Source organism: Eupeodes corollae, chromosome 1 (genome assembly GCF_945859685.1).
Source record: "Eupeodes corollae chromosome 1, idEupCoro1.1, whole genome shotgun sequence".
NCBI classification, from domain to species: Eukaryota; Metazoa; Arthropoda; class Insecta; order Diptera; family Syrphidae; genus Eupeodes; species Eupeodes corollae.
The window spans coordinates 83,927,593-83,941,064 of record NC_079147.1 but is presented as its reverse complement, the minus strand read 5'-3'; the positions used below and the strand labels follow the sequence as shown (position 1 = coordinate 83,941,064).

The window sequence follows — 13,472 nt, the reverse complement described above, 5'->3', positions numbered from 1 at the left end:
TTGACGTCGATATTTTTGGTTGATAATATGGCAAGCCACTGATGGTTTTTGTAGTTTTGTGCAATATTAGGGAAAACTTTTTGCACCAGTTCGTCAATTGGTGATCCAGGTGATAAATTGTGTAGATTCATCAATTTCCATTCGCCGATTTCCAATATTCATTAATTGTTTTGCTAAATTTCAAGCCGATACATCTAGTTGTAGTTGATCGATAGATAGATAGAAGATCCGTCACCGCCACCGAAGATCCGTCTATTTGCTTTCAAATCTCGCGGTGTACAAAAGATAAAAAAAAAGAAAAGAAATTTTATAGTTTTATTTTTCTTATCACACCAAAAACATATTTTTCAAACTTATATTTATACAAATTCGTATAGATATTCATGGAAGCGCCATCCGGAGGTAACTTCGATTAATACAAATATCATATTCATCTTAACCATTGAAAATATGACATGATGTTGAACGGGGCATAAGTTGCTACTGTTGCCACCTGGTGGCGACTGGCATCAATGATCATATCATACAAACTTTATCCGTAGAAAAATACATACATGTATATACTAATTTTAATAATAATCGGTCCAGTAGTTTTTGAGTTAATTTATGACGTACAGAGAAGCTAATTTATGTATATAAAGATTCATCAATATGATGAAATAAATTTCTTTAATAATATTACTAAATAAGTCATATTGATAATCGCATCCGTCAGTATTATAAACTAATTTCTTCAATATGATGACTAAATTCTGAAGAATTTGTTCATTAATATGATGTTTTATTTATACATTTTTCTTCTTTGATCACTTTAAATTTCCAGACGAGATAAAATTTTACATCTGGCATTGCTGGTTGATCGTTCAAAAACAAAAAACAACAAAAGTCAACACCTAAATAAATTAAATTCGTAAACAAAAAAGATAAACTAATTCATAAAATGCACGTGTGCCACAGACACACTCAACTTACTATGAGTATAAACACTAAAACATCTTATTTCTCTCTCAATTAAATCATTTTCGTCTATGCTCTCACTTTCCAATGAAAGAACAAGTTTTTTGTTGCATTCCAAATGTTTTCTTCGATTTCTTTTCTTTTGGATTCCAAGAAGCTTATACTTGCAGAAACTTCCAGCTGATCTGGTCACAATCACATTAGTTTCAAATGAGTACCACACGTTGTCGTCGTCATCATCATTAATAAGAAATTATGTTCCGTGTTAACTTTTCTTAAGATTTATTTATTTTAGTTCTTTTCTATATTACATTTAAATTATTATTAATATTTTAAACAAAATGTGCAATAAAAGTGATTTGAAGAATGAAAATTCAACAAAACATCGAAATAATGAAAAATCTCTCGTTGATAATGTGAAAAACATCGAGAAAAATATCGAAAAATTGTAAGAAAATGTTGTGTGTGTGATTTAATGCTGACGAAACAAAAGAGCTGAGCAAAGAACTTGAGTTTCTTTTACTCTTTCTTATTAATTTTTTTAAGTGCTTTAAAATATGTTTCAAAACAGTTTTAGTTTTTATATAATTGTAAATGTTTTTCTTGTTCTAGAAATTGGTGGGTGATTTTTAGTGCTGTAATACTTTTAACCGCAGCAACAAGATATTATAAGGTCACTGAACCTGATCATGTTTGGTAAGAAATGTTTTTTGTGTGTGTTTCATTTATTTGTACGTTTTGCCTGTTTGTTTATTTTCTGTGCGGAAATATTATTGTTGACCTAATTAATTGAATTTACTTGAGAAAATTGTAATACATGTTATTAAATAAATTAAATATAAAATATGTAAGAAATATTATATTTTAAAGTAGAATTAAGGCAAACATGCATTCAATTAAAAACACCATTTCTGCGATTATGATCAACATAAAAGAAAGTGTCTTACAATTAAGCTTGTTAAAATGCAATTAGGAACAAGTTATAAAATTCAAATTATTCAACAAGTTTCCATATTTTGTTCTTATATTCAAAAAGTTCTACTTTCGCTTTGTGTTGATCTTTTTTCCTCTTCCTTTAATCAAATATTTCAATTTAATGATTTTGTATGTATTAAAAAATTTTGACTACACACGTTACCTCTTAAAAAAAATTAAAAATAGTAAATTTTGAGATATACCAATATTTGTTATATGCTTTAAATTTAAAAAATGTCTTTTCTTAATTCTGATATGATGGGCAATTCATTCTGATGTTATTAATTATACAAGAATTAATTAGCTCGCGACTGTCAAGTGCAAAATCGGTGTTAAGTGAACATTTTGAACACTAATTTTTTAGCCTCTGAACTAAATGGTAGTTTAAACATAACGATGTTAGTTTTAAACAATACAAAGAGTTTTTAGAGTTATCTCAATTCATAAATATTTACATTAGTAATATTATAAATACGTTATTTATATACAAAATTATTTGTTTTTCCGTAGAGGCATAATTATTGAAATTCGATGACGTTAATAAAAAAAAGAGAGACTAGGATTCGACCCAAGCTGCTAACTTTTCATCCCGTCTGTCGATTTGTCTCGCTTAAAAGCTTTTACGTTTCCGTGTTTTGTTAAAAAAGCTGTCAATTATTCTTAAAAATAAAAATTACCAGCAATATTTTGCATATAATAAAATAGTTTGATTTCGGAATCTATTTTTATTAACGAGATTTTTAGTCGAAACCAATTTTCACCAGTTTTAGTAGGATTTCTTAAAAGTTTGCATTTCTTACATAAACAAATACAAATTGGATAAATGGAATTAATTTTAAGTCAATATCTTCTATTGTTCAAGAGATATCAAGAACCGAACATTAATTTTTACCAAACTTGCTTGCAATTTTTGTAGATTTTTTTTTTGAAAAAACGTACTGTTTATTTGGATTTGTATACAAAATTTACAAAATGTCGTAAACAATATTTTGTGTGAGAAAAAATAAGTTTGAAGCCAATATTTTTAATTTTTGAAAAGATATTTGAGTGAAAAGCAAATTTTTACCAAATTTTTGTTTTGTTTCCTTTAGGTTTTTATTTTTCTCAAAATTTTACCACATTTTAAAAACGTTATTGTTTTGGAGACAAAATCATTTTTGTTTGTACAATTTTTGAAGTGACAAACATTTTTTTCAATTTTTTTTTTTGATTTATAAAAAAAATGTTTAGGTCACAGGTATATAGTTGATGAAAGCGAAATTAATTTTGTTTTGGTTGACAATCAAATGTCAAAGTTTAATTTCTCGGTTGTTGAGGAAATAGATGTTCTTGAAAGTTTGATAGCAATAAAATCCAAATCTGAGGGGATTAATGGCATGAATCCAGCTTTTCTCAAAGCAATTCTGCCTTATATACTTAAATATATTACTTATTTATTTAACAGTATTTTTATGACAGGCATGTTTCCATCAGCCTGGAAACAAGGTAAGGTCATTCTAATACCAAAAAATCGGAATTGTGATGAATTTAGACCAATTGCAATCTTACCTTTTCTCTCGAAAGGCTTGGAAAAAATAATGAACAAACAAATACGCTGTTTTTTATCCGAACAAAAACTGATTTACTCTTATCAGTCTGGTTTTAGGGCTAAGCATAGCTGTACAACAGTTTTAATTGACGTTACTGAAGGAATAAGAACAGTTGATAATGAAAAAGCAACCATACTTACTCGTAGTACCCGTGGCATGATGGTTAGTGCGTTGGACTGTCATGCCAGAGGTCTTGGGTTCGATCCCTGCTTATGCCATCTAAAGTCTTTTCACGGGTACTGCCTCTTGCGAGGAATTGACAAATTCTCCGAAAGTAACTCTTGTCATGAATAAGTGCTTTCTCAAATTATCCGTTTGGAATCGGCATATAAACTGTAGGTCCCCTCCATTTCTGACAACATTACTCGCACACAGGAATGGTTGAGAGTTGTAAGTCACTAGGCCCTGGTTCTTCATGGACTGTTGCGCCACCCAATTTATTTATTTTATTTAACCATACTTACTCTTTTAGATTTTTCAAAAGCTTTTGATACGGTAAATTAAAATTTATTATTCATAAAGCTCCTTAACAAATTCAATTTTTCATCGTCATCAACTAAATTAATTTACTTACCTATCTAAAAGATCGCAGTCTGTTTTTGTGAACAGTATATTGTCTTCTCCTCTTCCAGTACATAGAGGTGTTCCCCAGGGTTCTATTCTGGGTCCCTTGCTCTTGTCAATGAATATTAAAGATCTTTCTACCTGTCCCCTAAAGTCCTCTGTGCAAATGTTCGCAGACGATGTCCAATAGTTTTCCTATTGGAATGCTTGAGAATGATATTTATGAAATAAATAATGATCTTCAAAAAGTTGCATTATGGTCTCAGCAAAATGATCTTTGTCTGAATGCTAAAAAATCAAAATGCATTGTTATATCAAGAACACTCATAGATACATCCTATTTCCCTGTGGTTTACATGAGTAACACCCCAATTGAGTTTATCTACTCTGCAAAAAACTTAGGACTTACATTTAATCCTACTCTGACCTGGAATAATCATATAAGAAAGGTATATGGAGGTCTACGATTACTCTGGGCTTCCCACCATATAACTCCGCTGAGAACGAAAATGATATTGGCGAAGACGTTGTTAGTTCCAATTTTACTTTTATGTTGCAAAATTTATTGCGATTGTGACTATGCACTTAAGAATAAACTTAATGTACTTTTAATAGCACAGCACGGTATGTCTTCGGAACAAGAAGGAGGGAGCACATATCTAGTTATTCGAAGTCAATGTATGATATGACGCTCGAAAATCTCTTCAAATGCAAAACTTTAAACTTGTTCATACAAATTCGCCAACCTGAATATCTTTTTAACAGAATTCAATTCCCTCGATCTCATAGGTCTGGAAATCTTATTCCTCTTCATTTCTCGTATCTTGTATCTGAGCGCCAGTTTAATGTCCACTCTGTTCGACTATGGAACTCTCTCCCAACTCATTTAAAAATGGTAATCTGCAAAGTTTTTTCCTTTCTTAGAATTTATTTATTATTAATTAATTAACTTATTATTTACTTAATATGAAATGAATTGTCAATTTTTGCAACATATAATACTTTATATTCTATAGAAAGAACTATGTACTGATATTTGCTCTAAATTAAAAGATAATGTATCTTACTGAGCAATTATAACAATAAACTGAAGCTGAAACCGTTTATTGGAATTTTCCAAAAATATATTTGTTTTTTATCACGTTTCAATACATAATATAAAATTTAATTCAAGTCAAGCGTTATTCTTTGGTGAGATATTTTGGGTTAACCAAAATGTTTACCTTTTCTAAAATTGCTATGGTAAAAAACCTATCACTCAATTTTTTTGGTAGTCCTTTCTGCATCTTTCTCAAGTATTATGTGTATAACAAAATTTAATTGACGTCGATATCTCTACTAGTTCTTGAGCTATGGACGACAAAAAAAACTTTGCGAACGAACGTACACACGCATGCACAGGCATCTCTTTAAAGATCTTTTATTTCGATTCTAGGGACCTTGAAATGTCGAGAAATGTCCACATTTTCAATTCCGATTACAACAACTCCCTATGAGAAGTTAACTAGTTGGCGCTACAGTCCTTTGAGAACTAGGACCTATTGACTTACAACTCTCAATTAATTATGTGTGCGAGTAATGTTGTCAGGGATCGAGAGGACCTATAGCAAATTTTAAGCTGAAATCGAACGGCTTATTTTGGTAAAGCACTTTGTATGAAAAAACTGCACTTAGAGGATTATTCAATTGTTGGCAATTCTTCCTCCAGGCACTGTGAAAATGACTTCAAATGGCGGAAACAGGGATTAGACCCAAGACTGCTTTCATGAGACACTTACCATCACTCCACGCAATGTTGATAATGTGCCGAGTTCTTGACTACACCAAAAAGTCAGTATTTGTAAATGCATTGGCGTTTAATAATCTGACGTGGATTTTTATCTGACTTAATGGCTAAGAAACATTTTCATCGTAAAATCACATTTCACGTTTGTGTTTTTAACAAATAATTCGACGGAATATTGACGACGCTTGATATGGTTTTCAAGCTTCATCTCTTGAGTAAATTGGACTTTATAAGTTTAATGGAAAATTCTCATCAGTGATGTCTGTGAGATGTTTAATTGAGGTTGACTGCTTTTCTGCCCACTATCGCTAACAGTAACGAAGGACATGAATGTCTTTTTAATAAAACAGTTCAATAATCTTTACTCCATTTTAAACTTTGCTCAATTCGAATGTAGTATAATAGTTTTACCTACCTCAATAATCTTCTTGGCAGGTACCTCCATTATATCAACTTTCTTATCCTTATTTCAACAGTTTATTTTCAAGCGAAATAGCCAATTGCATTCCTCCCTCAAACAATCCCATATCTTAATACTCACGTCCCAAAAAATGGTCATCAGGAAATCAACTTCGTTTGAACTTTCAATAACAGAGATTGGTTCGCCGTACTCCGCGAATGTGGAGTGCTTTACCATTTTCTGTCTCTCCTTGTCATTACAATATTCAATAATCTAATATGTGTTGAAAAGGGTTTTTCAATTAGGGATGGTTAAATGTTGAAATAGAATAAAATAAGCTATGTGAGATGTCTTAACAAAATAATTTTTGAAAGGTGCATGGATGCAATTAAGTGTAGAATATGACATCTTTTAAATGCCCGCCTCGGCATTTTTACGGCAGCACGAATACGAGTGGTCTAATATTCAATGAATCTTCCGCATAGATCCGGCTGGATTTGAGCGATGGCCTGTGTTATGTTCACCTTTAAGGCATCGGTCGACTGTGGTTTATGGCATGGCATGCGTGGTTTGTGGCATGGAACTGCGACTTCAAGAAACCTCACAGGAAAAAGTCTAGTGGGGTTAAATCACATGACCTTCGTGGCGAATTCACATCACAAATGCGAGAGATAACTCTTAAATCATTCATGCAAAATGTCAATCGTGGCCTGCTGTCGTTTAGATCCATATGGTTCAATTCGGGCCATAAGAAATTAGTTATCATCTTAGATAGTGCTTTCTGTTGACGGTGACCGGCTCAATAAAATCCACACCAAACAGTAACTTTTTGAGGATGCATTATCACCTGGTGAATATCCTGGGTGTTAGTGTCGTCAGATATACGGATATTTTGCTTGTTAACACAGCCATTCATTAAAAATGCGCCTCATCACTAAAGAAAATTTTTCGGCCAAAATTGGAGTCCTCTTCCAAGCAATTTGAATCGCATTCAGCAAACAAATGGCATTGTCTTTGGTCATGAACCTTAAACTTCTGGATCAGTTGAATCTTGTACGGGTGTAGAATCAAATCCTGACGTAAAATTCGCCAAATTGAAGCCTGCGAAAGACCAAGTTCTTGTGCACGGTCAGGAATTGACTGCATAGGGTTCTGTTGTACACTTTCACGGACCGCGTTCTAGGCCGATCTTGCGTTCCCTGAACGTACGGGTGTACGCTGATTGTATAGTGAATCGGTCGTTTCAAATTTGACCACCAAATGTTGTAGATTGTGAAGGGCTACCACGTCTACCGTAAAATGTGCGCAACGGTTGCGCGCATTGCTCCCAACTCATTTTGATTTAAACTTTTATCATTTAAACGTGCTGTTTAATCGTGTAACTTGCCATGATAATTTGGCATAAACAACTGAATATTAAACAAAAGATTTGACAGACGTCACCAAAACCAAATGGCCGCCACGAGAAACCAAAATCTACCCGTGCAAATAAAAAAACCCTTTTACATCAGGCCCTCGGACAATGGTGCTTGCCATTTCAAATCTCCTTAAATTACAAATTCAACATGCAATGGTATACGTTCAAAAGTAAACACATTTGTGTAAATTCACAAACGCATCACTGTAGAAATGATTTGCTATTATCCCTGTAGCACGTTCATAAACGCAAATAATTGGCATCACTTAAAATATTAATTGTTCATTATTGCAAAGTTCGATAAACTGAATCTCAAATACAAAAAATAAGCATTAAGAATGTTCTTGATAAGTTGTTGATGCGGACGCGATTTGGAGCAAAAATGGCGGAAAAAGGCGATGAGAAGTATCTAATCAATTTCTAAATTGTTTATAAATTAATTAACTTGATGAACTTCAAAAATTATTTTACCAGCGCACAAATTAAACTATTAATAGAAACCAGATAAAAATAAGAAGGTACATTTTTTGCTGGTAGAAAAGCTGTTACATAAAACTTTTTGTCGATCAGCTGAGCAACAATCAGCATAGTAAAAAAGCAGTGATTCTTTATCATTACCAACAAATTTGACGTTTGTGAATTTACCCATTTTTGTTCACAATTTTTATTTATTGATAATTAAGCGGCCCATAGACACAAGAGCTATGTGCACACCGGTGTACTGACACCGGATGTGGCATTTCGCTTTATACGACACACCAAATCGTACACGCATTAGTTGTGAAAGAGATCTAGAAGAGAAAAATTAGAAAAAGTGACTTGAAAGCTTTTATTGAAACAACTTGCCAACAACCACGCTCAACAATAATTCAGATTCCAAACACACATCACACTGATTGAGACACTTACATAGAACATTAGACTTTATTCGTTCAATGCCTGACACCGAAAATCGGAGTTTGGTCCATCCCACACAAATTAAACCGATTTTTTTTGTACACTATTTATTTGTTCAAATTTTATTAATGGCTTTAAGTTCTTTAAAGTGATTTTTTAAAAGAACAATTACTAAGCTGTTCGACAAGCCTGCGATATTTGTTCATTGGATGGTTGTTGGATGGTTGGTAACCCCTTTGATTTTTATGAGAGACTTTTGCAACTTCACACAAATAAATAGAACTTCTTAGTAGTTAGTGCAAGAGGCAGATATTCTATCCTTTTTGTAATGTACCTTTTATTGAAAACAAAAATAGCAAACAAATGAACAGTTAAAATTGAACTTATCATAAATATGTTAAAATTGTAAGCGTCGCGCCAAATTAGAAGCATAGTAACAATAAAATATTGAAAACGAAAAATTTTAAAAGACAATTTTTAAAACGTTTTTAACGAATATTTAAAGGCAAATTATCAGCCTCATAACCTTTCGATCAATGTTATTTTTATAAGTTCGTACTTATGCTCAAGGAAAGGCTGATTTTTGGTAAACATTCTTTTTTTTTAGCCGCACAATACGAATGTAGAATGCTTTACCAAGTTCAATATTTCCCACTCATTAATATTTGCAGACAAGCAAAACCAATGTACTGTACGACTGTACGACTGTACCTCGGTATCTCCTTTCTCATCTTATCCTCCTTTCCTGATTATCCTGATTGCTCGAGTTATAAGGGTATTCATAACGCCTTGAGTGTGGGCATAACACTTTGTTTTTGCGCATATGTTCAAACGTCATTAAGCCTGTACCGCGAATCTATTTCGCATTATCAAGAGATTGAAATATACAATCCTATTGCCAACAAATTTTTACGAAATTATTAACCTTTATTTCTCATGTCAACTCTTTTGTATTTCTCCATTGTTAACATATACCATTTCTATAAAACATTAACCTATCGTTTAGAGTATAATCCAACAATCAAAATCCCACGAGCCAATAAAAACACAATATCTAAAAACCATCAGAACCTACTTAAGTCCACAAAGACTTAACACTGTGAATGAAAAACTTCAACAACGTATCTATAACATCAAAGTTAAGGTTCATTTAAAGTCTTTAAAAAACATGATTGACCCAATCACCAGAATTGTATCACCCCCAAAACAAACAAAAAAGCATAATCAAATCTTATAACTTCTTGGCACAAAAATAGACGTTCGTGACAAGAATACGCACCTATATATGACCTTACCTACCTCCGAACTTCATAGCTAGCTCACCCCATTAAATAATCATATCGTTACACCAATGTCAACATTCAAACTTTCTATTTCCGTCCAAAACAGAATAATATTGAAGAGTGTCAAAAGCTGACGATGGCGACCGACGGCAAAGACCGGCGTCTCAGTTCGTAAAAATCGATTTCTTATTATTTTAACATTTTTAAAACATTTTTCAGCTGGGACGAAACCCATTTTGGAAAAATGGGCAGTTGGTACATCAACCGGACGTTCTTCTTCGACGTCCATCCACCCCTTGGCAAGGTAAGAGTTTTCAAGACGCACAAGTAAAAACATCAAAACATCCTCCCTTAAAGTATTCCATTTGGAAAATATTCCCATTAACCCTTAACATTTACATTTAGAAAATTTTAGTACCTATACAAACTTAAATACAATTTCAGATGTTAATTGGCCTATCTGGCTACCTGACCGGATACAATGGCACCTACCCTTTTGATAAGCCCGGCGATAAGTACAACAGCACCCCCTACGAAGGAATGCGTTACGTAAGATTTAATTTCAGATTCTGGTCTCTGTCTCCGTCTCGATATGGAGAGGTGGTGGCATACGGCCGGATCTACTTATTTTCATATTAATGTTCATGGCCATCAATTTTACAGTTCTGTACCACTCTGGGAGCTCTTATCGTACCGATGGCCTTCGACACGGTACACGACCTCACCGGATCCAATGAGGCAGCCCTTGTGGCGACAGCCTATTTGATTTTCGGTAAGATACTGCCATTTGAGCGACTACCTACCTATGTACCTTTATAACAACTCCAACTCGATGTGGTGTGTAATTCTTTTCCGGTCATACTCAGACGTGGGACTCATCACCCTCAACCAGTACATCCTTCTGGATCCAATACTCCTGTGCTTTATGGTGGCTTCTGTTTGGGGCATGGTTAAGATCTCTAAGGTGACAAGAAGTGGCGAATCGTACACATGGAGGTGGTGGCGTTGGTTATATTTTACGGGCACGATGCTAGCTTGTACGATAAGTGTGAAATTTGTTGGCCTTTTCATTGTTTTGCTTGTTGGATTTCATACGGTCAGTGAGCTTTGGGTTATTTTAGGTGACTTGGATAAACCTCTCGTAAGTATTTACACTGAAATATAAATCATGCATCGAATAGGTAATTTTATTTATGGTATTTTTTTAACTCGATAAAAGTGACATTTTGAGAAAAAGAAAATGGAAGGACATTCTTACGGTGTGATGGCTACGTATTTGAAATACATATATCTTAGTAGTACGAACCTTCTAAGGAGTTTAATCTTTATTGTAGCTGAGGTCATATGCATTTTTTTACTTGCGACTTGTATTTCAAATACTGCATTCATAGAAAAATGGGTCTATTGAGTTCAAACCAGGAAACTAAGGTTTTAAGCAGATTAGGGTTAAACATTTAATAATTTTTTCAAGACCGAAAATATCTTTTAAATGTTCGAAAATCAAAATTTCGAATTTCCTCAAAAAGGAAGCAATAGTTTCTTTTATTCTCTTTTTATTTTTTTTAAGTTCCCATAGGAAGTTATTGCAATGGGGCCGATCTGTCAAATTGAAAATTATGACATTCCTCGACGTTTCAAGGCCCATAGAGTCGAAATGCAAGATTTTTAGAGAGATGTCTGTGCGTGCGTGTGTACGTACGTTCGTACCTACGTCCGTACGTTCGCGAAGTTTATTTTTTGCCGTCCATACCTCAAGAACCAGTGGAGATATCGATTTCAAATAAATTTTGTTATACTGATAAAAATGCAGAAAGATAAAAGGTCTCTCAAGAAAATTGAGTGATTGGTTTATTTACCATAGAAATTTGAAAAGTGGCGAACATTTTGGTTAGCCGTAAATATCTTACAAACAAATAACGCTAGAGGCTTGAATTAAATGTTTTATTATAAATTGTAACGTGATACCATCAAATATATTTTTGGGAAAAATTCAATTAACGGTTTTATTGATAAATCACTCAAACTGAAAAAAAAATATTTGTCACTTCCAAGATTTTAGGAACAAAAAATGATTTTATCTCCAAAACAATTTTGTGCAACGAAAAATAACGTTTTCATCGTCTGGTAAAATTTTGAGAAAAATAAAAGTAACAAGTTTTTTTTTAATTAAAAACCTAAACAAAAATCAACAAAAGGTAACCACCTTTTTGATTTAAATATCGTTTAAAAATTGTTAGATTATGGCTTCAAACTAATTTTAACTTATACAAAATATTGTTTTCAACATTCGGACAAATTTTGACAAAAATCAAATTGACAGTTTTTTTTACAAAAAATAATAACCTAAAAAAGAAACAATATTAAAACTTGGTAAAAATTTACTTTCGACTAGAATATCTTTTCAAAAAATGGCTACAAAATAATTTTATTTCATAGAAAATATTGTTTTCGACATTAACTTTTTCATCAAAATCCAAAAGTCCGCATTTAAAAGGGATCATTCAACGCGCCTTCGTCCAATACTGCTTCGATAAAAGTAAATCGAAAATTTAAATTCACGCGCTAAAGGTCCCAGTTCCTAACCGACCCAGACTGATATGGAGGTTATTGGGCCTCTTATGTGGTGGTGGTTAAAAAACCAATGGCTATAGTAGTTTGTGTGTTGACTGTAACGTCGCAATAAATTATGAAATGACTTTTCAGGTATTGACTAGTGATTTTCGGTTTCAAATGTGAACCTGCCATTTTCCAATTCATACTGGACGAGATTTGTAAGAACATTTCTAAATGCAATGCTCTATATAATTGAAGGGAGCTCGACCTATGATGACTGTAAAACAAATTCAATGAGAGTTTTTGAAAGATTAGAATGCAACAAAGTTAGGGAGAAAATGGGTCAAATTCAGATTTTTTTAAAAGTAAAATAGGGAGAGAATTAAACCCAAGTTCCAAAGCCAGAAAATGTTACATAATTAAAATTATATTTTGGGTTGTTAAAATATGATTTGCGATTTATTCCGATCCTTTCTTCATAGCTTAAAGATCTTTATAGTCTGACAAAGAAATATGTTGTTTTCATCTGGTAGGAGAGTGAGGTATCGATTCTAAATAATAACCTGTTAGTTCATTGTAACCCAATATAGAAATAATTTTACTTTGCAACGCTAGCCTTCTGGATCAGGGGGAATTTTGTCTCATACATTTGAAGGGGTAGAAATGCCATTTCTTTTTGCTTCTAGTACACTGAGTTCTTCAGAAAAAAAAAACAATACTACAAGCAATTTTTACCAATTTTTTAAATTTCTTGAATGTTTGTATTTCCTATATAAACAAATACAAATTGGACGAATAAAATTATTTTAAAGTCAACATCTTCTATTGTTCACGAGATATCGACAACCGACCATCAATTGTTACCAAACTTGCGTACTATTTTTTGTAGATCTTATTTTTTATAAAAAAACTGAATGTTGGATTTTTATAAAAAAAAATTTAGGAATATCAAAAACAATATTTTATGTGAGAAAGCCTAGTTTCAAGCTTTTTTTTTTACTCTTTGAAAGGATATTTGAGTCGAAAGTAAATTTGTACTAAGTTTTAGTAT

At 32.7% G+C, this 13,472-nt stretch overlaps 1 protein-coding gene across 1 annotated transcript in view; it reads left to right on the top strand.

The window, feature by feature from the left end:
• The first annotated feature begins 1,136 nt into the window (after window positions 1-1,136).
• LOC129941903 (protein O-mannosyl-transferase 2) overlaps window positions 1,137-13,472 on the top strand; it is a 54,982-nt gene continuing 42,646 nt past the window's right edge. Inside the window, exons 1-6 of the mRNA XM_056050673.1 lie at window positions 1,137-1,405; window positions 1,570-1,653; window positions 10,088-10,172; window positions 10,313-10,417; window positions 10,532-10,640; window positions 10,735-11,009. Of these exons, the coding sequence (XP_055906648.1) occupies window positions 1,299-1,405; window positions 1,570-1,653; window positions 10,088-10,172; window positions 10,313-10,417; window positions 10,532-10,640; window positions 10,735-11,009 (765 nt within the window). The 5' untranslated portion in view covers window positions 1,137-1,298. The remainder of the gene's footprint in view (window positions 1,406-1,569; window positions 1,654-10,087; window positions 10,173-10,312; window positions 10,418-10,531; window positions 10,641-10,734; window positions 11,010-13,472) is intronic.